We start from the raw sequence: 22,148 nt of genomic DNA on the forward strand, positions 1-22,148 counted from the left end.
TTCAAGCCAAAATTTAGTATAAATAATTCTTATCAATTAGTGGATAATATTAAGAACGTAATTCTTCCGGATAACGCAAAATTAATATCGTTCGATGTCCAAAATTTATTTCTCAGTATTCCGCCAACTGCAACAATTGGACTAGTTGAGTGTCTCTCAGACAAAAACCACGTGAATCCACTGATAAAACAGGAAATTGTAGAGTTACTTACCATTTGTCTATCTCAAAATTATTTCCAGTTTGACGGAAAATTCTATTCATGCAGTGAAGGACTAATAATGGAAAACCCTTTGAGTCCCCTGCTGGCGGAAATTTTCATGGAAAACATAGAGTATGAAAACCATAATAATCAATTAGCTAACAGTTTTTTGTACTGGTACAGATACGTAGATGACATCTTAGTATGTTTTACTGGTACAGATAGGCAATTAGGCACGTTCATTGAATATGCCAATTCCATCCACCCGTCAATAAAATTCACCACTGAGAGGGAGGTAAATAATTCAATAAATTACCTTGACTTAACCATTACGAAAAATAACAATCATGGATTTGCAATTTTCCACAAACCATCGTACACGGACATTATCATACATAATTCCTCCACACACCCTTACCAGCATAAAGTTGCTGCATTCAATAGTTTGCTTCACAGATTATTGAATATTACACTGTCTGATAGGGATTTCCAGAAAGAGCTTAATTTGATCAAACAAATCGCGGTTAATAACGGTTACAAAGTAGATATTATAAACGCCATTCTTTCCAAAAAACTACAAAAGCAAGCCATGGACTTGGTCTACCCATATTCAAGATGCGATAACGTCAGTTATAGAACATTGGCATATTTGGGTGAACCAACCAGAAATATTGCCCGTTTTATGATGGATGAAGGCGTAATCGTAGCTTACAGATCGAATAATAATCTGAGTAAATTTATTAAAAACAATAAAGACAAAACTTCGGAGTCGATTAGATCAGGACTACCTATATAAGCTGACTTGTGACTCTTGTCCAAAACTGTATATTGGCCAAACGGGAAGAGCATTTTCCCAAAGAATCAAAGAGCATAGAAGTAGTTTTGTAAATAGAAAGACCAATTCCACATTTGCGAACCACCTTTTAGCAGAAACATGAGTTCAATCACTAATACGATGTGTTACATTTAGAAGAGGAGAATCTTCTAGAATGTTCAGAAATCAATAGATTCAGGAATTCAGGTAATTTACTGAATGATCAATTAGAATTGAATAACTCTCCGTTACTAAATATGTTTTCAAATGTGGAAAATGGAACATAAGCTAAGGTAATTTAATTCATTACAAACTTAGGTAGAAAATCAGGTACTTGAAATTCAAATACTTCAAATTATGGAATGAGGTATATATATATATATATATATATATATATATATATATATATATATATATATATATATATATATATATATATATATATATTATATATATATATGTCGGAGACGAAACAATAGTTGGAACTTTCCCTGGAAAAATATTTAGTCTAGACTTTCATTTGCAGTAGTATTTAAATAATAAAATTTAGAGTACCCAGTTGTTTATGATTTAAGCCGATTTTGTTTTCCCAGTCTTAAAGCGATGCACCTGGGTCCGAGGTGAGACATCTGGTCACTAAACGTAGCCACGGTCACAGGATAGATAGTTTTATTCTGCTAATAAAAAATATAAGGTAGACAGTTTTGGGATGTTTGATAATTTTGAGCTGGGAATGCCGAAGGGTATGAAGTGAGGTACCGTGCAGTGCGAGTTGAACCTCGAACAAGAAAGGTCGTAATCCTGCTGACCGTGGATTCGTTATCGAACTTACGGGTCTATCGTGATAAGTGCTGGTTAGTTTTTCTAATAACAATCTCTTCAAAAATATTTTTAGAATACGTAAGCGTTTTTATCGTATTTTAGCAGACTTCGTTTGCAAATTTCTTGTGCCACATATTTCGGTCGCAATTATTCAATGAACGACAGTTCAGCATCTTTTTCATTCATCAACGGGCAGGCCAATTGGACAAAATAAGTACATTGATGATGGTGATGACAATTGATATGTGAAAAAAAATACACAATGGTAAAGGAGCACACGAATGACATAATTCCAGAAATCCACAAACAAAATAGTTAGGCCACAAAGGCAAATCACTCACTGTCCGTGGCTTCAAATTGTGTCGTGTTTACTTTGGTGAAGAGTAGACTAATTAAAACTAGAAGGCAATGGAATTCAATAAGAGTATTTTTCAAATGTATTTGTTTGGAAATATTTTTGAATTATAGTCATAGAAAAGTCTGAGAAATAGAAATGTTTGACATCTAATCTTTAAATGTTTGAATTTCTAGAAGTAGATATTTGAAGTTTTTCGTTCTTCTCTTTTATTTTGGTTAATGTAAATATATAGAATCGTTTTTTCAACAATATTAATGTGATATCAAGAATTCGAGCTTCTTTTTACAGCACATCCTTTAAAAATATTCTTTTTTTATCAAGGAAAATTTTCAAAAAATTCTGTTAGTTATAAAATAGGTCCAGTTCTGAATAATTATTGAAAATTCACCGTTTTAGCTGTTTAGTTTGTTGGTGAGAGGCATGAAAGTTGAAAGTTTTTTGCGTGTTCGGCGATTTTCTGCTATCGAAAGAAATGGATCAAAATATTTGCATCAAATTTTTTTTACACGTTCAAAAGCACTTGAAATGTTGACAGTGACATACAGTGATTGTACTATCAGCCTGAAAAATGTTTACAACTATACAAGTTTTTCGCATAAGGTCGAGAAGATGTAAATGTTGAGAAAGCGAAAGTTACTGAGAATGTAGGCATGAACCATAATCATGCCTTAGCCACCGTATTCACCAGATTTGACACCCTGCGACTTTTTCCTGTTTTATTTCTCCTGTTTGAGACCCATGAAAAATTTTTTTGAGAAAAATAAATATTCACCTCATTTTTTCAACAGACCTCGTACATCTAATATTTTACAAAGATATTTATGAAGAAACGTTCGTGTATCCTTGTTAATAATATAATAATTCCATCTCAAGTGGCAGTTATTAGTTATTCGTGAATTAGAAATAGGGGAACAATTAATTATGTTCAAATGTCTGCGATTTTTTCGCAGTTTGTCCAGTGTTTCACTCCATTCTGACTTATTTGTTCGTACAATACTCGTTAATTTCATTCCGCAGTAAATTATAAAAGTGTCCTTGATTCATTTAACGGCAATGAGTCACGATTACCTTGGATAATTGTTTAGATTAAACGAATTGAAAATCTAGTGAATGGACACCAATTTTTATGCTCCTTTATGAATTCTCTTCGCGCAAACGAATGCCTTGCATATAGTTAGTTATATTCATCATAATCATTTCGACCAATACTTAGGAGGAATATCAGCATTCACCATTTGTTACGGTTTGCGCAGCGCATAGGAGTGTCTGTCGGCTGTTTTCAATTCAAGGATTAATGTTTTTAATAACTATTTTATCGCTATTTGCCAATAGTACGATTAAAAGCATATATTCCGCCTACATTCAGTATTCCCGTGTGTAAATTTATTGCTCATTAGAAGCAATAAAAATTATTAATTTCAATCCAAACGTTGAAAAATCTGAAAAAATACAAAAGTTCGAAAATTATTTGATTATTTTTTTTTATCGAGTTCATGTTTTAATAATCATATTTATTTAATTTGATGTTGCACTATACAAATCCAGTTCTGTGAATAGCCATTTAAAATATTTATAAAAATACAAATATTTGATTTTCTGAGAAACAAAGGTTTTGGACTTCTACTTCTCTATCTTTATATAAAAAAAGGAAGGGGGCAGTCAATTTCAAAATGAACTCTTTACAAAGATTTGTAGATTATGCACATAAGTAACTTTCAGGCACAAACTAGAGAAAAATATCCTCTCAAAACAACTATTTTCATGTAAACAAAGAATTACACTAAAGAAAAAATACTTTTGAAACAATAAATTTTATATGAAAATTGGAATATACAACAAAAAAAAACAATTTTTCCTATTCAGTTTGTACTCCAAAAATTCGTTATGGAATGGAATCGCTTTATCGTCTCTTCTGCACCAATCTAGATAACGTTATGAGATGAAACACTCCATTCATAAAATTATGACTTGAATCTACTCCTGTCATCGGTAACAGTACGTCATACCATTCATTCGCTTATTTGATTTAATCCCAGCCTTAGGAATCTTGTTTGAATTGAAAGGGGTTTATTTTTAGAAGAGATGAATTTTCTGGGAAAGGCTTTGGTTTTCCACTTCTCCACCTTCATATTCCAAATCTCTGGTGCTTTATCTTGTAATGTTATCCAGATAAGTGCTGAAGAGGTAATGAGGCCAGTGTTTTATTCCGAAACACCGATCGATGTCCGCCATTGAGGATGACAGTGTTTCATGTAGGTGAAGATTACCTCTTTCACATATGATATTGTGTAGCAATCCTGTGAATGATGTCTGAGTCGATTCCATAACGAATGTTAGCAGTAAAAACTAAATAGGAAAAAGTGTTTTTGTATAATTCAATGTTCATATAAAAGTAATTGTTTTGAAAGTATGTTTTCTTTTGTGTAGTTCAATGTTTATAGAAAAGTAATTATTTCAAGAGGGCTTTTTTCTTCCAGTTTGCATAATCTACACATCTTTGGAAGGGATAATTTTGAAATGAATTGTTTTCTTCCGCTCTTCGAAAGATTCCCACTAGTAAAAAAAATATTTATATATTCTAATTTTAATTGACAAAAAACATGGGAAGCAAAGCAAATAGCTTAAATAATTTATTTCAGTTTGGTACTGAATGTCATGTCGAATGCTTCTCTCATAATGAGAATTCATTGGCATATTCAATAATAATAATAATACATGGAACAAAAATAAAAACACACATGAAAACTTAATATACGGACACCAATGCAGAGTTGCTACATTATTTCACAAGGCACAAAAATTGCCTTATGTTTTGGAATCAGGTCAGTTTGATAAGAAAATGGGAACCTCATGTGCAAAATGAAACTGATGAAAACAATTTTTCTTAACCAATTGAAGCACTGACTTTCGACTCGCCTTTTACTAACTTATTAATCATTCCCTGATGTTGCTAACTTGGTTAGAGAAGCACGTTTGGAGTTCTAGTGATTTAGTGAGGAGTGTTTTCTTTAGAATTCTTTCAATATTGACATTACCATTCTAAGTATTGAGGGTAGTTTGAGAAGCTGGTATAAGGAGTGATAAATGACACCTTGTCTTTTTGAATCAGATGAACAATATTTGTACAAGAGATTTCAAAGGAATACATTTAGCTCTCTATAAAAATTATAAAAATTACAGTGTATATAAATATTGAAAGTTATTCAGTGACTCATATCACTGAATAATTTCAGTTTCGTCATTTTCAAATGTAGTCAATTTTTTCCCCGTGGGTTCACCAATAATTGACTACATTGAATAATCCAACTTAACTTTATTTCACTTGAAATACAAAAAATACTTCAACCAAAACTTCAACTATTATTTGAATGTCAATCGCCTCACTAGACCACTTCGCGTACCGCACTGTAACGTCCACTTGACTGTCTCGATATCCTCGTGGCTAGCCTTTAAATATCGTAATCAAATGTTGTCGAAATTTCTCCGAAGTTCTGTCGAAGTCGGTAGCATTATTCTCGCTGCTTCTCGATTGGCGGGAAATCATCGTGCACTTGCGCGCTCTTAGCCACGTCACGCCTGATTTGTGGCTACCAGCGGCAGTCTGCATTATTTTCTTTCGGGCATGATTTACAACAATACTAATCTCTTTCAGTTGTTCAGTCATAGATATTACAAGCAGTACCCAGCTAAATTGTAAAGTCGTTGTTTAATTTTGATAATTCTACCGTTGATGCTATTTGATGAACTACTCATGTTTAATAATCATCTACTAATTTTGAACTAAAACCATAACAAATTAATAATTTTTTTGAAACACATTTCAGATCACCCAGTAATTCTAATAGTAATGTTCAGAGTACCTTACAAATCTTTCCACGATAAACCTGTTATATCAACTATTTCTCATTGATTTCATTTTTGTTCAATATAGATCTGATTCTCAGTTCAATTCAGTTTTCTGCTGTGGTGAATGTTGCACGGATCACTTGATAAGCAAATATGCCGTACCTGTCCGGTCAGACAGCAGAACGCTTTTTTTTATGTCTCATATTACTAGATGTTATATAAGACAATGCCGATATCTACTTTTCACAATTTATGTAGATTCAAATGATTGTAGGTGATACAGATTCTAGTATTGAAATAAAGAGACGAGAAAAACACGAAGGATATGGGTGTGTCGGCTTGGCCTACGTTTTATGTATGAACATTTCTGTTGAAATGTTAATTGTTGCTAGGCATAGGCGTCTCATGGAAATCGATAAAGTCAACAAGTATCTGCCGATACTTGTTGACTTTATATTTCGAGTTCATGAAACTTGAAAAATTTTTAAAATTAAATTCTGTAAATATGAAGGAAAACTATTCCAGAAATACTTAGTGCAATCTTGCAATTATAGCAAACGTCGATAATAGAAAGTCAAACTTATTTATGAAAACGCTACACAACTAACTACATCTAACTATGGTTTGATGATGATTTGTTGGTTTGGTGACCTGGTTTTCGTGAAGCTGCTACAAATGGTGTTTCCGGATCTGAAGCAGGGTCTGGCGTTGTACTTGGATCCAATTCTTCTCATCCTTTCCAAAAAATGTCTCACGTAAGGAAGGACGAGCACTAGTTGTGGCGGCTTCTCTTCCTTGCAAGGCCCTTGCTGGTTTCTTGCCAAAATATGTTCCGCCATCGCTTAGGAAGTAACCATTCCGTTGAAGATATTTTCTGATGATGCCTAGTTGTTCCTTCTCGAGACTTTCCTTCGTATTACAGATTTCGAAAGTAGGATCCACTAGAGTCTTGATGATTCCTCTTTTGATAAATTAACGGTGATTGTATGCTTCAGAAACGTAGTTCCATACTATGAAGGTGTCGTTAACATATCTCGTTAACATACATAACAGTTTCGTACACAGCATCCTACTAATTCCATGATTACTTCTATAGGTTAGTTCCTTCTATCTTTCAGGTCGTCGTCTCCGGATATCTTCCTCTGTATAATTTGAAGTTTTTCTTCGACAGGAACGTTGGTATAAAGGCTTTCCACGATGAAACTGTTAAATTGATCTTGCTTTTTGACTTTGATTGCCTCTAGTAATTCGACAAAATGCCTTGAATTTTTCACTAAAGATGAAGTAGTGGTTGTAAGTAGTGGAAGTAAAAATAGCTGAATCTCTGGAACTACTGATCGATCTGAGCGGAACACCTTTCTTGTGGATTTTGGGCAATCCATAAAGGTGAGAGGTTTTACTCTGAGGGAAACGCAAGTCATAAGAAAAGATTGTGAGTTCGACGATGAGCAGTGTTGCCACTTGGTGTCTTTGTCTAAATATGGCATTAAAAAAAATGTTGTTATAATTTCTGACCTCACATTTGTATTTTTCGGTAAAAATTGAAATGTAACTGGTGCCAAAGTCAAATTTCAAATGAAGCTATTAATGAAAATAATTCCTCATTATGCGGATTCGACTGATCACACTGTATTTTTTTTGTGATTCGTATGATATGTATCAGTTTTATCTCAATGTTGTACGTAAATTTGTATTGTCAGAAGAAATGCAACTAACTGGTTTCCCATCCGAAAATATTGGTTTTGTATAATTTCGACATCAATTGTAACTCTTCCTCGTCTACGCCAATGCCCTCGCGTTGATGTTGCACAAGCATCTCATGCACTTCCCTTTTCCGTCGTACTGACAATCAAGAGCAAGTCGTGGTTTTGTCTAATTATGGCGAGATAGGTACTTCTTTCTAATTGTTGAATTGACCGCGTTCATCCGTACTTGGATGCAATGTAAAGGTTGATTTTTGATTTTCAAACCGATTGAAATTTCTATCTGAGAAACGTATCCGCGAGATACCATAGTCAAGTAGTGTTATTTTGCGTTATTAGAGAACTTTATAATCACTGTTATATCTTTTTGAGTGTCTAGAATTGCGGATAACGTTGTATTTCCGGATTTTTTATAGGTGAAAATCAAAGTGTTGAAATGAACTTTAATTATAACTTCTCACTAATAATACCATAATAGAATCGGTAATTATCATTAAATCTCTCTTATTCGCGAATTTGTTGTACAAGCGTTTATTTACAAGCTTGTAAAAAATGAGTTATTTCAATCAAAGCAAGCTATTGTAACAAATTAAAGAATTAACAGTCTTAAAAAATGTATTTTCACTATTTGAGTTCCTTGTTTAACCACTCGATTCACTTTCTGAACTGCGCTGCCCTCTTGGGTCGGGAAGCTGGGCTTATATAGTGTAACGGTTCTTTCTAGAAATCTGTAGTCGGTTCGATACTCGACTAGAGTTTTACCGACGGTTGCCGACTGCATTATTTCGCAGTAATGTCATGTGTTTGTTCGTTGGCCGGCATATCGGTCAGGGCGGCTACAGAATCGTCACACTATATATCGTTGAAGAAATACCAAAAATGAAGAAAATTGGCAGTTATAAAGTGATGTTCGCTGGCAAATAAATTATTTTAAAGAAATGTTTGCCAGTTGTCCAAAAATTATTTCAAATATTCATATAAAAGTTATCATCATTTACTACAATATAATCTATATGCGAGGGTGGTTTCCGACCTCAACATTGAGATAGCAGCACTAGTAAATAAAAGTTAGTGGGTTTCATTGGTCATCTGTTGACAGTTACTCACCAAAGTTTCAGCCATTTTGGATACGCAGTTGTTATGTAAAACACGTTTGAGTGAGTGTTTATGAAAATGGAAAAAATCGTATATAGAACTGTCAATAGAACTTGGTAGACGATGAACGTTCGGGACGTCCAAAACCTGCAACTACCGACGAAAACATCACCGAAGTTCACCAAATGGTGCTAGACGACCGCCGAATTGAAGTGAGAGAGATATCAGAGGTTATGAACATGTCAAAAGAACGTGTTTCTCATATATTAAATCAACATTTAGTCATGAGAAAGTTGTCCCGCTCGTTGGGTGCCGCGTTTGCTCATGTTAGACCAGTGTTGGCACTGTTTAGGTGCAGTGAATCTGAGTTTTGGCACCGATTAACTACTGTAGAAGAAACTTAGATACACGCCCGAAACAAAAATACAGTCCAAACAGTGGATCGCAAAGGGGAAACCGGCTAAAAAAAAAGCAAAAACTGTTTTTTTGGCTGAGAAAGTGATGACTGGTTTTTGGGATAGTTATGAAGTTATTTTAATCGATTATCTTCAGAAAGGAAAAACCATTACAGAAGCATACTACGCATCATTACTTGACAAGCTGAGGCAGAACGTACGGAAAAACGATCATATTTGCAGAAAAAGAAAATCCTGTTTCACCAAATTAACGTACCGTCTCACACCTCAGCGGTTGTCATGGCGAAAATACACGAATTACGGTTTGAACTGCTCAACCATCCGCCTTACTCACTAGATCTAGCCCCAAGCGAGTTATTTTTGTTTCCTCATCTCGAAATTGCGCTCGGAGGACAGAGATTTTGCAGAGAAAAACGCCGAGTACTATTTGCACGGGTTACAGAGATATCTTGTATCCTTGTTGGGTCGGAAACTTTTCAAACTACCCTCGTAAACCACCCAACAAAATTACTTTTTCCTTACACAAGAACTGCAACACTAGACGCGCGTTCCGCCAACCAAGTTGGCGTCATAGCATGAATTCCCACTTTCACTTTTATCCATACCTCAAGGATTTCTCGAAAATTAGCGGTTTATTAAAAAGTGGACAATGGTCTGTTTGGTATAGGACCTCTGTTGCTCTAAGTCTAGTGCCTCATACCCAGGGCTGTCGCCAGGGGGGATGGGGGGGAACTTCCCCTTTGCTTTTTCGACTTGGAAAAAAGTTGGGAAATTTTGGGCCGTGAAGATAGAAAAAAATAATAGTAAAGAAATGAATAAAAATTAAAAAAATAAAAATGAGAGAAAAGAAAGGGAGAGATAATAAGAAAAGGGAAAGAACCAGGAGAACTGTTTAATTTCTCCCAAGTAAGAGAACAGTCCACAAATGTTGAAGTGACAATTTTACTTTTCGCTGTTTTTCGCTGTTCTATGTAGACTCTGTGTCGCCATAGAAGCAGTATTATTGAAAATCACGTTAACCCCAATTGTAACAAGTCAATGTGAGATAAACTAGAACGTATCTGATTTCTAGACATGTGTCTGTTCCATTCTGGTTTCTGACCAAAGGTTTTTTTGTTACAGAAAACATTTCGCCGTCAGAACTGAAGAAGCTGAGGAACAAGCAGAGGAAAGCTCGGCGAAAGGCGGAACAAGAGAGCGCGCAAGCTAGAGAGGCCCAAGTAAAAAGGGATCAGCATCACAAGTCACGGCAACAGGGAGACGTGGAAGCTGATGCTCCTCAGTTGGACGAACTGGTTCCTGATAAATTGGCGAGGGTAAGTAGTATTTTTAATTGTGACGTCAAAATTTTTTGTATCGTGATCTCTCATAGTCGTCAGAGAGTCTTGGTTATCCGATTCAGCTTGTGATACTAAAACGTCGTGGACCTGAATGAAAACTCCTAAAAAGCCAAGCATTGATTTATTTATTGTTGTTGTTTCATATGTTTTGTCCGTTTTGATGAGTCTACTTCAAACTGTAATATCTCAGTGAATACTTATTCAATTCATTCAGCTGTCGAAAGCGCTCGTATATAATAAATAGGAGTTACAAAACTTCAAATCCTTTATTATATTATATTATCCATTATATTATCCATTTGAGTAATACAAATCTGTAAGTAGTACTAGTACTCTTTATGAGGCTAGAACCATAAAAAATGTTTTTTTTGTTTTGTTACGTAGGTGGCTGTGATTTCAAATCTGAATATTGCTTTCGAGTTCAAACGACTTTTCTAAATAAACTTTATTAATAATGTTGAAAATAAGGATAGTTTACTATTGATCAAAATTTCTATTTTTTGTTCTCCCCTGTACATCGTTTCGAAATTTAGAAATTTGACAACTCAAATCCAAGTTTTTCGCAATGCACCAATTTTGATCAAAAATAAAATTTTCTGACAAACGGATAATAAAAAAGTTTCCCATATGGTGCAAACTTTTTGAAACTCACTGTATAATAACTAAAGCAAATTCAAATCCAAGATAGAGTGGATGTAAACATTGATATGCCCCACGCACGTGATATTGAAAATCCCAAAAATTGGCCAGGGTCGTATTCAGAACCAACATCTTGTTGATCGCAAATGCTATATCATATTTAGAAAAACTTTTTTATAATAACGAGTGAAATGCACAAGTTTTGCAGTTTAACGGGAAAATGCAGATAATATGTGTAATATAAAAAGATTTTCATTGGATTTTTCACAGCGCCCTCAAGCATTATATGAAAAGATACGTAATTATTTCTTTATTGATAATTTTTATTTTATGTAATATCGAAAGGAATATTAATAAAAATTATTCAACTGGATGAATTTGTCTCTTCATCAGTAGTGTCATCCTCACCAATATGAATTATCAGTGGCTCGATTTGTGCCTCTATTATGTTATCAACCTTCCACATCTTTGTATCGACTTCCGATATCACATGCCGAACACACTTCTCACATTTCTCCGCTGTGACTCTTTTCAAAGCCTCATCAGAAAGTACTTTGACATCTGCAAATTTGAACGTGGTGTTATGCTGAGCTACAAAATTCTTCACATCCGCCCATATTAACTCGATGGGATTGAGCTCGCAGTGGTATGGAGGCAGGCGAAGGACAATTTTGTTTTGGTATGCTGCCATCTCATCGACTATATACTTTTGGTATTCAAGCTTGCGCTCTTTGACAATTTTTAGTAGCTGTACTCTTAGCATTGAGTCTTCAAAGCTAATATTCTTTGATCGCAGCCAATTTTGGATTTCAACCTTCTTTGTCGGAATCTTCTCTAACCGTCGCGAATGATAAGGTGCATTGTCCATTACAATCACAGCATTATCCTCCAGATGGGGTAGAACTTTGGAGAACGACTGTTCGAAAGATTCACCGTTCATTTCTTCGTGATAATCTCCAGTTTTCTTCGACTCGAAACACCACAGCCCTTCAGCAACAAACCCATTCTCATTGCCGATGTGACAAATAATAAGCCGTTTTCCTTTATCTGAAATTATGAAGAGGTATGTAAGTAAATAAAACAAATACGAGGGTTACTTTTTATATATTAAGATTGAGGCAGGTCTTAATATAAATATAAGTTTACCTGATGGATTTGTTAATCCGGTGGATAAGTCCATCTAGAAAGGCCCTCCTAGATATGGTCACAGTTTCATCGACCCATACTTTAGGGGTAGAATGACCAGCATTAACCCAGGTTTCATCCACATAATAAATTGTTCTCTGTTGTTCCCTATAATATTTAATTTTGGTCAAATACTGTCTCCTCCATAACACAATTTCCTCTCTATCCAATAATAAACTATTGCGCCCTCGTTTTTTCCATACAAAATTCAAATGTTTCAATACTTTATGTACTGTGAGTACTTTGTCTATCGTGGGTATTTCATTTCTGAAAAAGTACTCATGCACTTTCCTCCTGATTGCATGTTTATCAGCATCATCTATTGATTTTATAATGGTTTGACGATTCTGATTTGTATTCGGTTTGGAAAATGTATTATTTTGTTTATATTCCCGTAAAACATTGTAAATCGAAGCGCAACACACTCCAATTTTATCGGAAACTTTCGATACGACTTCGTCGACAGTGGATGTCTCAATTTCTTCCATCTGTACTGGTACCGAACTCGTACCAAGAAGGCGAATTCACCAATAAACGCTGCCCTTTCCATCTGACACTGGGCGATCACGTGAACATCACGCTTTGGTTTTGTTTTACTCTACCTTGGATTTGGATAGACTTCAGTTGCTGATAAAACACCGACTTTTTTCAACAAAAGTCATGCATATCATTAATGCCTGGAAACATTATGCAGCCAGTAATTTTCAAAGATAATATGAAAAACAGAAATGTTTGTTTTTATTTATTATTTATTCTTTTTTTTTTGCAAGTTCCAGAAGAAGTTGGAAGCAAACTTTTTTTTATATCCTATCATCTCGTTGATGTACTAACAACACGGTGATTGATTGACTTTTCTAATGTACCAGAGATGCTCAATCAGTTATTCTGAAATATTAGTTCATATTTATTTTGGATTTTCAGGTAGATGATCCTCTGGAACAAGCTATCAGATTTCTCCAACCTCTCCAGACATTGGCGAAAGATAGGATAGAAACACATCTAATGGCGTTTGAACTTTATTATCGAAAAAGTAAGTTATCCTACAATCTTATAAAGTAAAGTGATAACATAGATATTTTGAAATGCATTTATTCATAACTTACTGAAAAGGTCAACACATACCATGCAAACTGTAGTTATTATATTTTGTATCAATTTCCAATTCTGAGTATTGTATTGCGCAGAAAGAGTCCTCTTGATGCTCCAGTCACTGAAACGGGCTCACCAAGTCGATCCGAAACATCCGAAAGTGCACAGCTGTCTGATCCGTTTCTCCCAGTTCATAAACGAGATCAGAAGCAGTTGGGATCCTAGGGTGGAGGAGGTCGTCCTCAAGGAATCCAAATTATTTTTCAACGGCAAGGACGCACACAAACTCAACAAGGAATTCCTGGAGAATAACTCGGACAGTTTGCGTGCTGTTTTAGAAGGAGCTAAAATGATGTATCATCTCGACAATAAGAGTCAAAGCCAAGCCATCGAATTGGTTACTAGTCTGGACAATAAATATCAAGATGTAAATATTCAAGTGAGTATATTATTCCTGGTGAATTTAATTTTTATTATGTTAAAGACAATTTCCGGAATTGTTAGCGGTGGTCTGCAGGTTTTATGTCTGACGTATCGTCTACATCCGCGGTAGAGACTATTGAAGACGATGAAATAATAATAATAAAGCTAGTACAAACGTTAATAATTATTTGAAATAGATATTTATAATCTCTAAAGCTTTAAAAGCTTATACGTGAGTGACATTGTAAATTTTGAGTATATTGAAATGTTTATGTAAATCAACGGTTCATACTTAAGTTTGAGCTGTGCTGTGATTTGTCATTCTGGATTCTGGGTAATGATTCAGTAAGTTATCTCAATTCAGCATAGTTTTATATTCGGGTAGTTGAGTTTCATTAAATTTTTACTATTAATGATGATATCAAATCTTCTTGATGGGTAAACTTCATTTTCCAAAAGCATTTCATTACAACAGTAGTTTCCTCAATTGTACTGGCACTCTACAATAATTAATAATGCAATTTATATAATACTAATGATTCGACTTCTTACTCTTGCAACTTCTACTACTTGTTTTCAGTTTGAGAGGTCATAGTATGTGAACTCTTATATGGTTGGGTTGAATAGCCGAATTGGCCCTTTTTTTCAAATTAAATTTCTACCTCTTCCCTTCATACTCTTGGATAGTTGTTCTGAGTTTTGTCAAGCAATTCGATAAAAACATGAGTGGTTCATGTTTTTTTTTCAAAAATAACTGTCGGGGTGGAATACTTTGGGAAAATAAAGAGATACTGACAATTCAACAGCTCCCAGACATGCACTAACGTTTTTTTGTTAGAAGAGACTCAAATACTTGACCTATTTCAAAGCTAGAGGGGATAAAAGAATTCAGACAATTCAGAAACTCACAGACAATTTCAACCCACAGAAAAAAATGTAACAAAGTCTGGCTACCTGCACTAAATATTACAGGAATCAGACCATTTATCCTAACCAATAGTAATGAAGTAATGAATAGAAGAGAAGATTCAAACCCCAAACAATGTAGTATGCTCTTTTGGTGTAAGATCCGAATTAGAAATAATTTTACACGTATGTTTATCCGATGAAATATCTTTTTTCAAAAACTATACGTCACGATTTGATCTCCACAAACTTTATTTGAAAAATATATATGACAACATGTTTGGCTAGCACAGTAGCTTCCTCAAGTGATTTGAATACTTCATTACATTACATTTACATTCGTTTATTTAACTATGTTACATAATGTTTGTAGCAGGTCATATATATATAACAGTTTAATTCTCACAAATTCTGAACAAATTTTTAGATATTGAAAAAACAAAAATATAAAATATAAATCATTAATAAATATAGCATAAACATACAATTTTAAAAAAGGCTAACAATATCGTAAATCTGCAACAAGAATTCTATACCAAGATTAACAACAAACTTTCCCTTCTTATATATTATTATTATATACAACTATAATAATGTCAAATCTCATTTTGTAAAAATTCTTGCACACTGTAAAAACATTTAGATTTCAAATATTGTTTCATTCTGATTAAAATTAAGACTTCTTAATTTTGACGGAATTTTATTATATAAATTCAAGTTTAAAGAATTCATTTCGGATGTTGTCAAACGAAATTTGGGTATTTTCAATAAGCCGCGAGATCTGGTGTTATATTCATGGTTATGAGAGAGTTTTTCATAATTTTTATATACTATAGGTAATCATAATTGAGACTACCTCCAAAAAATTTCCATAATTATTTCTCGGTTTTTAAGAAAGCAAGTCTTTTTAAAAAAATTTAGTAAGTTAATTCCTGGTCAGACTGAAGGATTCAAAGATGACTCTTTCTCAAACATTTATATAATGAAAAATTATATCATCATATCAGAATCTGTTGTCAAGTTTGAGGGCCTTCCTAATGCGGAATTTCTTCCTAATGCGGAATTTCTTCCTAACTTAAGAATGATGCAACCACCTCTCCAAGTAACATTTAAATACTATTGAAAGTGAAATACACCACCAGTGTATCCTGGAAAATTGAAATTGATCTCCGGCACTCTCAAAATTGCACAATCTCGTCGCCATGCTCATGTCAGTTTGTTTTATAATTTTTTTTGTCCACAGGTTTGTACAGAAATCTTAAATTCTCTAAGAAAAGGCAACTTTGGCAGTTGCGATGCTCAATTAGAAGAATTCGTCAAAAAGTGTAATTCAAGATTCCCGTACACAGCGGCATTCAAACCGCCTTCAGAGATAGTCCCGCCTAGCGAGTCGAATCACGTTTCGCCCGATCAAGACGGCTACAACAGCAACTGATGGCCGCACGATCGAGAGCATTCGACCGTTGCTGCTGATATCTCGCAGGGAAACAACAAGTGGTGTCTTATCTGTGAGAGTGTGGACATTTAACCGATAGTGTTTTTTTATGAAATTTATTAATTAAGTTATTGTGGTATCAGGTGTACCTCAGGACTCGATTATAAAATATCTACAAATTGTGCACAGTAGGGTCAACGGATCGCTTCACGTGCGACATTGATTTGTGATAAGGTGGCAAAGTTGTGAAAGCGGAAGCGATGTGGCTACTGTTCTAAACACCCTAATCTTCTTAAAGAAAATTGCTTTTTATTTATGAAATTCACTAATAAGTAACCTTTTGTTACGATTGTGGGCCAATTTCAGAAAAGTCTTCACTATTTTGACGATTATCCTGCAATTGCGTTATATTTCATTTTCCAACTTCAACATCTGTCAATTCAAATGAAAATAAAACCACCTATTGGATTTTTCTCGTGCACCGTTTCTTGTCGCTTCTTATTATGTGCTAAATATGTAGCAATTTTAGCATTTGTCACCTCGTCTTCCTCAATCTTTCTTTTTTCTGAACTTTCGCCATCCATACTTGTTTGCATAACTATCTCCCTTGAATATTCCGAGTTCAAGCCATCATCCGCATAAGAGCCATCTCTGATTGAATGTAAAAGTTATTTATTTTTCACGTTTATAAGAAAGGGATTCAATATAAAAGTATGTGTTTCATGGCACATATTTTATTTTTATGACGCATGTGTAATGATTCGTTGTTCCAAGTGTATATTACCTTTCCTTTTTTTATTTGTACATTTACTGTAAATTATTTCAATTTACGATTCACGGCGGAAAGTAGCTTACCAGACAAAGTGTGGGGCAATATCGACTTTCTTTTGAATATCGAGAGCTTTTTACTCACTGTTTTTTAAATTTTATATGGAACGTTGCATATTGCAACGTTTGATTCGATGATGATGATAATGGTAACGTACGGATTTCTGTGTGACGTTGGCATGATTTTAAAAATGTATTCTTGGATTTCCACTACTAGCGTGTTCATAGTGCTGTCGATTTGACGAATAGTTTTTGCTGACACTACTGGGACGCCAACAGAAAGTCGATCTGGGAGTTGTACTTATTGATTCATTTGTCATATGGAACTGATTTTTGCTAATGGGAGTAATATTTGAATGTTACGGAATAATTAGTCCGGTAAAATTTAGTTTTTTGGCTCTCACTTTTTTTTAATATATTTGACAATTCTAACTGTCAGTTGTAACAAAAAAAATTATGTCGTTCTACAGCACCTTTGTAGAAAATGAACTATATTTGAAATAAAATGGCAGACATAATGAAAAAAGGAACCACTCACTTGTTAGTTACCAAAACAGGATGGAACAAAGGTCGTTTAGTAAGAGAGAAAAACTAATATACTAAAATACTGGTAATGAATCTGAAGTTAAAACTTGATGCTTTAGTCTACTTTCATATCTCGTGCTACAGTCCTTTATTCACTCACCTCTTTTTTTTTTTCATACAAACTGATCAGTTTTCCTAAAATTGTATCTTCCAGCAAACTGCCTCATAATTTTTTTTGGTCATCAAATGCTTTGGTGATTAGCCTCGTGTTCTGTGTAGGCCATGTTAATAACTCCCCAAGTCACCATGTTCATCACAACTGCAACTAGATGAATTATCTCAAGAAAAATATCTTGTCGAGGTAGAAACGAACTCAAGACCTTTTGATCATGGGCCCACTCACCCCTACCATAATTATTTATGAAACTCAATGATACTTTTACAAAGAACTTTTGTATTGGAAAAATTATATGACCAACAAAAAGTTGAAAATAACACCTGTTTCTTTGTCATGTAGGATGTACCTTCCGTAATTGCTGTCATGTTCGCAGTTTGTGTAGTTTTTTTATTTGAATTAACAAAATATATTCATTTGCGGCAGAAAACTAAAATGTAAATTGGTATATTCATAGTTATAACTATAAAACATCATCTATAAGCAGCAACCTAGTCTCGTGTATACTTTTCAAACAGAAGATGTCTGCACATTACATTTGTTGCAAATATTTATTGAGTATATAATGGTTAGTGAAACGACCTGTGAATCTAACCTAGTTCAACGAATGCAAAGAAAAATTATTTCACAAAGAATGCGCAATATATGATGTTGAATTTACCGTTGGCTAGGATATGTTACAGGTTAGTTAGTTACAGGTTACGATAAAATCGTAAAAACATTTGAAATGAGTAAATGAATGTTTGCCGCATACTCGAGAAAAAAAAGGCATTTTATGGTTTTTTCGATATTTTCCACTATGGAGTGGTCTTATTTTGAAATGTAGACGGGAGCGTCAAATGTTGACTTCATATTGGTAATCAGAGAACAAATACACGTAAGTATGGTCAGAAATACTTCAAAAATTAGCGCGAGTCCGAAAAATAAATTTTATCGTGGGTCTTTCATATTGACACTATATAATAAATCAGTATATGGTTTATAAAATCGAGTTTTGAAAAAGTTACATTTGTGCTACAGCATATTTCTCCTGCGAGTGGGATTAAGATTACCACATTTTATCTTCTACGAGCCAATTACTTTCTCGTATTATTTTTTTTTATCGAAAAAGTACCATCAGTCAGTATCTTCATCGAAAAAATCACTAGACCTTTGAAATAACCATATTATTTTCAAATTTTTCCATCCACTCCTTGTGTCTTGTTTTTCCTTTTCCAGTTAAACATCACCGTAACATTGGTTATATTTTTATTCTCTCTCCTCCTAAATGACCTTCGTTCCATTCTGTTTTGGTTACTAACAAGTGAATGGTTCCTTTTTCCATTATGTTTGCCACCTCTTCATTTCAAATATGGTTGTTTTCATTTTCTACGAAGGTGTTGAAGAATAACAGAATTTTTTCTGTTACAATCGATAATTTGAATTGTCAATTATGTGTACTCGATAGTTCAAATTATCTTTCTGCTGTAATCGAAAGCTCAAACTGTCAACTGTCTATTGTTGACAGTTTCAGCTGCCGATCATAGTTAAGTGACAGATTAAAAAGTCGAGTAGAGCTTAAAACAGTTTGGACGTCTCTATTTGTTTCTTATTAGTCAGTGGGCTATGCTTGCAGTAAACAAATCTAAAGCAAATGGAACTTCAAACGTTCAAGCCAGTCTCTATATACCTACACAGTAGGTTTAATGGACTGACGCCTATCAGAAAACAACTACTCCCCTGACTAATACCACGAAGGACGTTGGATTATAACCGACAGGTTATATGTGAAGATTCCTGCACTGACGCCTGTCGGTTATAATCCAACGCCCTTCGTGGTGTTAGTCAGGGGAGTAGTTGTTTTCTGATAGGCGTCAGTCCATTAAACCTACTGTGTAGGTATATACACACGTGGCTTGAACGTTTGAACTTCCATTTGCTTTAGATTTGTCTCTATTTGTTTTAAATTTTTCTTTGGCTAATATTTCATGTCCTTTTTCATATATTTTAGCAATTGATATATCACTGGTTGTATTTTTATTTTTTTTTTCCTACATCTAATTTTTTTTACCGATTTTTTTGCTTCATTCTTCAAAAAGCCATATCCAAAATATCTCTTTGTTTATTCGACATTCATCAAATATAATATTGTTATAATTGAAATTACTACCTCTTATTCCTTCATGGTTTTCTTTCTCGTGATCTTCCATCTTCTCCGATTATTCATTTCCAATTTATTGTAACATTGATTTTCCTTTTTCTTTTCCATTATCACATATTTCTCTCTGTGCCATAATTTATTTTTCATTCCACTCTGTTTTCTGTCCTGTGGATGCAGGGTCCTATTAATACAAACGGTGATTATAAATGAAATAATAATCGAACAAGTTACCTCCATAATTACTTTGTCAAAACAAAAAACAAAGCTGTTGCTTTGGAATTTTTTGGCTTTTGTTCTGTATTGATGAAACTTGGTTTTCACTTTCATTTTATTTCTTTGCAAAACCTCTGAACAATATCGTGGACTCCATCCTGAGAAATATGCTGTTGCACATTCGATTTATTCCTAGCGTAAATGATATCAAAAATACTGTGATACAAACTCGTTTAATCAATCAACTGAAAAAATGCTACTGTTCGTTTTTGATTATTTGAAAATGGAGGAATTTAAAATGGAAAGAAATTTAGATATATATCATCAGTTTTTCGTTTATTTTTCATACCATCGAACTAGGGAACTGGGTTTTGGATGTTTTGGTACTACTAGGTGTGATTTTCATTAATTTTTAATTATTTATATTCCATCTGAAAAGACTGCAAAAACCAAAAATAATTATAATTTTTCTGCCATTTTCGGTGATATAAAACGATTTCACTGATTATGTACTATCTTGATTATTACTTGTGAGAAAATAAAACCAAGAGGATATTCCATCTAACTATTGAAAGGGATGAGCAAATTTGATATTTGGAATTTGGCCACTTGCTTTTTCTGCATATGCATTCATCATTTGAACAGAGTTTTTTTTATTGAGTAGTTGAAAGTTCAGTACATGATGATGATGTAGTGTCAGCAAAATGATTCTGAGCCGCAGTCATCTATCCATATATTTAATTGATTTTGTAGATAAACAATTCGTACTGATGTTATTCAGTACATAATCAACATTGTAAATTTTGGTTAATAAAAAAATTGAGCAAATTTCCTAAGATTGTTTTATTGTTTTTTAATGTCATAATTTGTGCTATCATTTGCTATTGATTCTGAGTAAGAATCGTTTTGGGAAGTTTAGTTGATATTGCAGGTGGACATCAAACAATATGAATGCAATCACAGAATGTTTGCAAAAAGGTTGCATGTGGCGGCACAAGTTATAAATAGCAATGAAATATTCAGTTTGAAAAGAGGCTGGTCATAACTATTTTCAGAGCAAAACTGTTTCCAAAAACCAATAGGTGGCGCCATTTATTAGTAGCTGTGGCGAGTTCAGTTTGAAATAATCAGTTATTTTCTTTTAAGATGGGAAAGTGGGAGTTAGTTAGGAAAGCTATGGACTATGCTGTAGACGACCCCTCCCGATATAGAACGCCCCGACACTCGAATGAGGCCCTCATGTCCCCCGTCAACGGACGAATAGCTTTTTCATCCAGCCAAGTAGAGGTATCCCGTGAAGGGCGGTACTGATGTCTGAGGACTTCATACCGCCATTCCCTCAGTCATGAACACATTTGTTCTTCAACAAAAGCCAGCCGAAAGGGTAAGGGAGCTGGGCTCCATCCTGATTGAACTCAAGACGACGTACAGTGGGAAGGTGGGATCCATTTGTCCCTCTGAGATACATCAGTTGAAAAGGTAAGGGAGCCAGGCTCCAACCTGAACGAAACGAGGATGACTTTCCACTGAGAAGGTGGGAGGGGTACATACCAATCATCTCAGCAGGAAGATCTTCAGAAGATGAAGCGTTTATGGGAGAGTTGTTACTAAGGTGTGCTATTAGCACACTAACGTAGTATGTGAAGATGTATTTATACATTAATGCTAATCACAACCAACAGATGGCGCCATTTATTGATAGCTGTGACAAGTTCAGTTTGAAATAATAAGTTAAATATCCTTTAAGATGGCGAAGGTGTTTAGTCAGGGAAGCTATAGATTACGCTGTAGACGACCCCTCTCGATATAGAAGGCCCCGACACTGTCGAATGAGGCCCCTATATCCCCCGATATCTTCATCCATCTCACCCCAGCCAGGTAGGGGTACACCGCGAAGGGCGGTATGGATGTCTGAGGACTTTCATGCCACCATCACAAATCAGTCATGACTCAGTCCCTCTGACGAAAATCAGCCCAAAAGGTAGGGGAGCAAGGC

General features: G+C 34.5%; 1 protein-coding gene across 1 annotated transcript in view; it reads left to right on the top strand.

The window, feature by feature from the left end:
* Nucleotides 1-17,507, top strand: part of Naa15-16 (N-alpha-acetyltransferase 15/16) — a 143,348-nt gene extending 125,841 nt beyond the window's left edge. Inside the window, exons 8-11 of the mRNA XM_074181446.1 lie at nt 10,377-10,570; nt 13,340-13,448; nt 13,603-13,946; nt 16,080-17,507. Coding sequence (XP_074037547.1) covers nt 10,377-10,570; nt 13,340-13,448; nt 13,603-13,946; nt 16,080-16,271 — 839 coding nt within the window. The 3' untranslated portion in view covers nt 16,272-17,507. The remainder of the gene's footprint in view (nt 1-10,376; nt 10,571-13,339; nt 13,449-13,602; nt 13,947-16,079) is intronic.
* The last annotated feature ends 4,641 nt before the right edge of the window (nt 17,508-22,148 follow it).

The sequence above is a fragment of the Leptinotarsa decemlineata genome, unplaced genomic scaffold, assembly GCF_025532065.1.
Source record: "Leptinotarsa decemlineata unplaced genomic scaffold, Ldec_3_MD MMD2_tig00026314_RagTag_RagTag, whole genome shotgun sequence".
Lineage (NCBI taxonomy): Eukaryota > Metazoa > Arthropoda > Insecta > Coleoptera > Chrysomelidae > Leptinotarsa > Leptinotarsa decemlineata.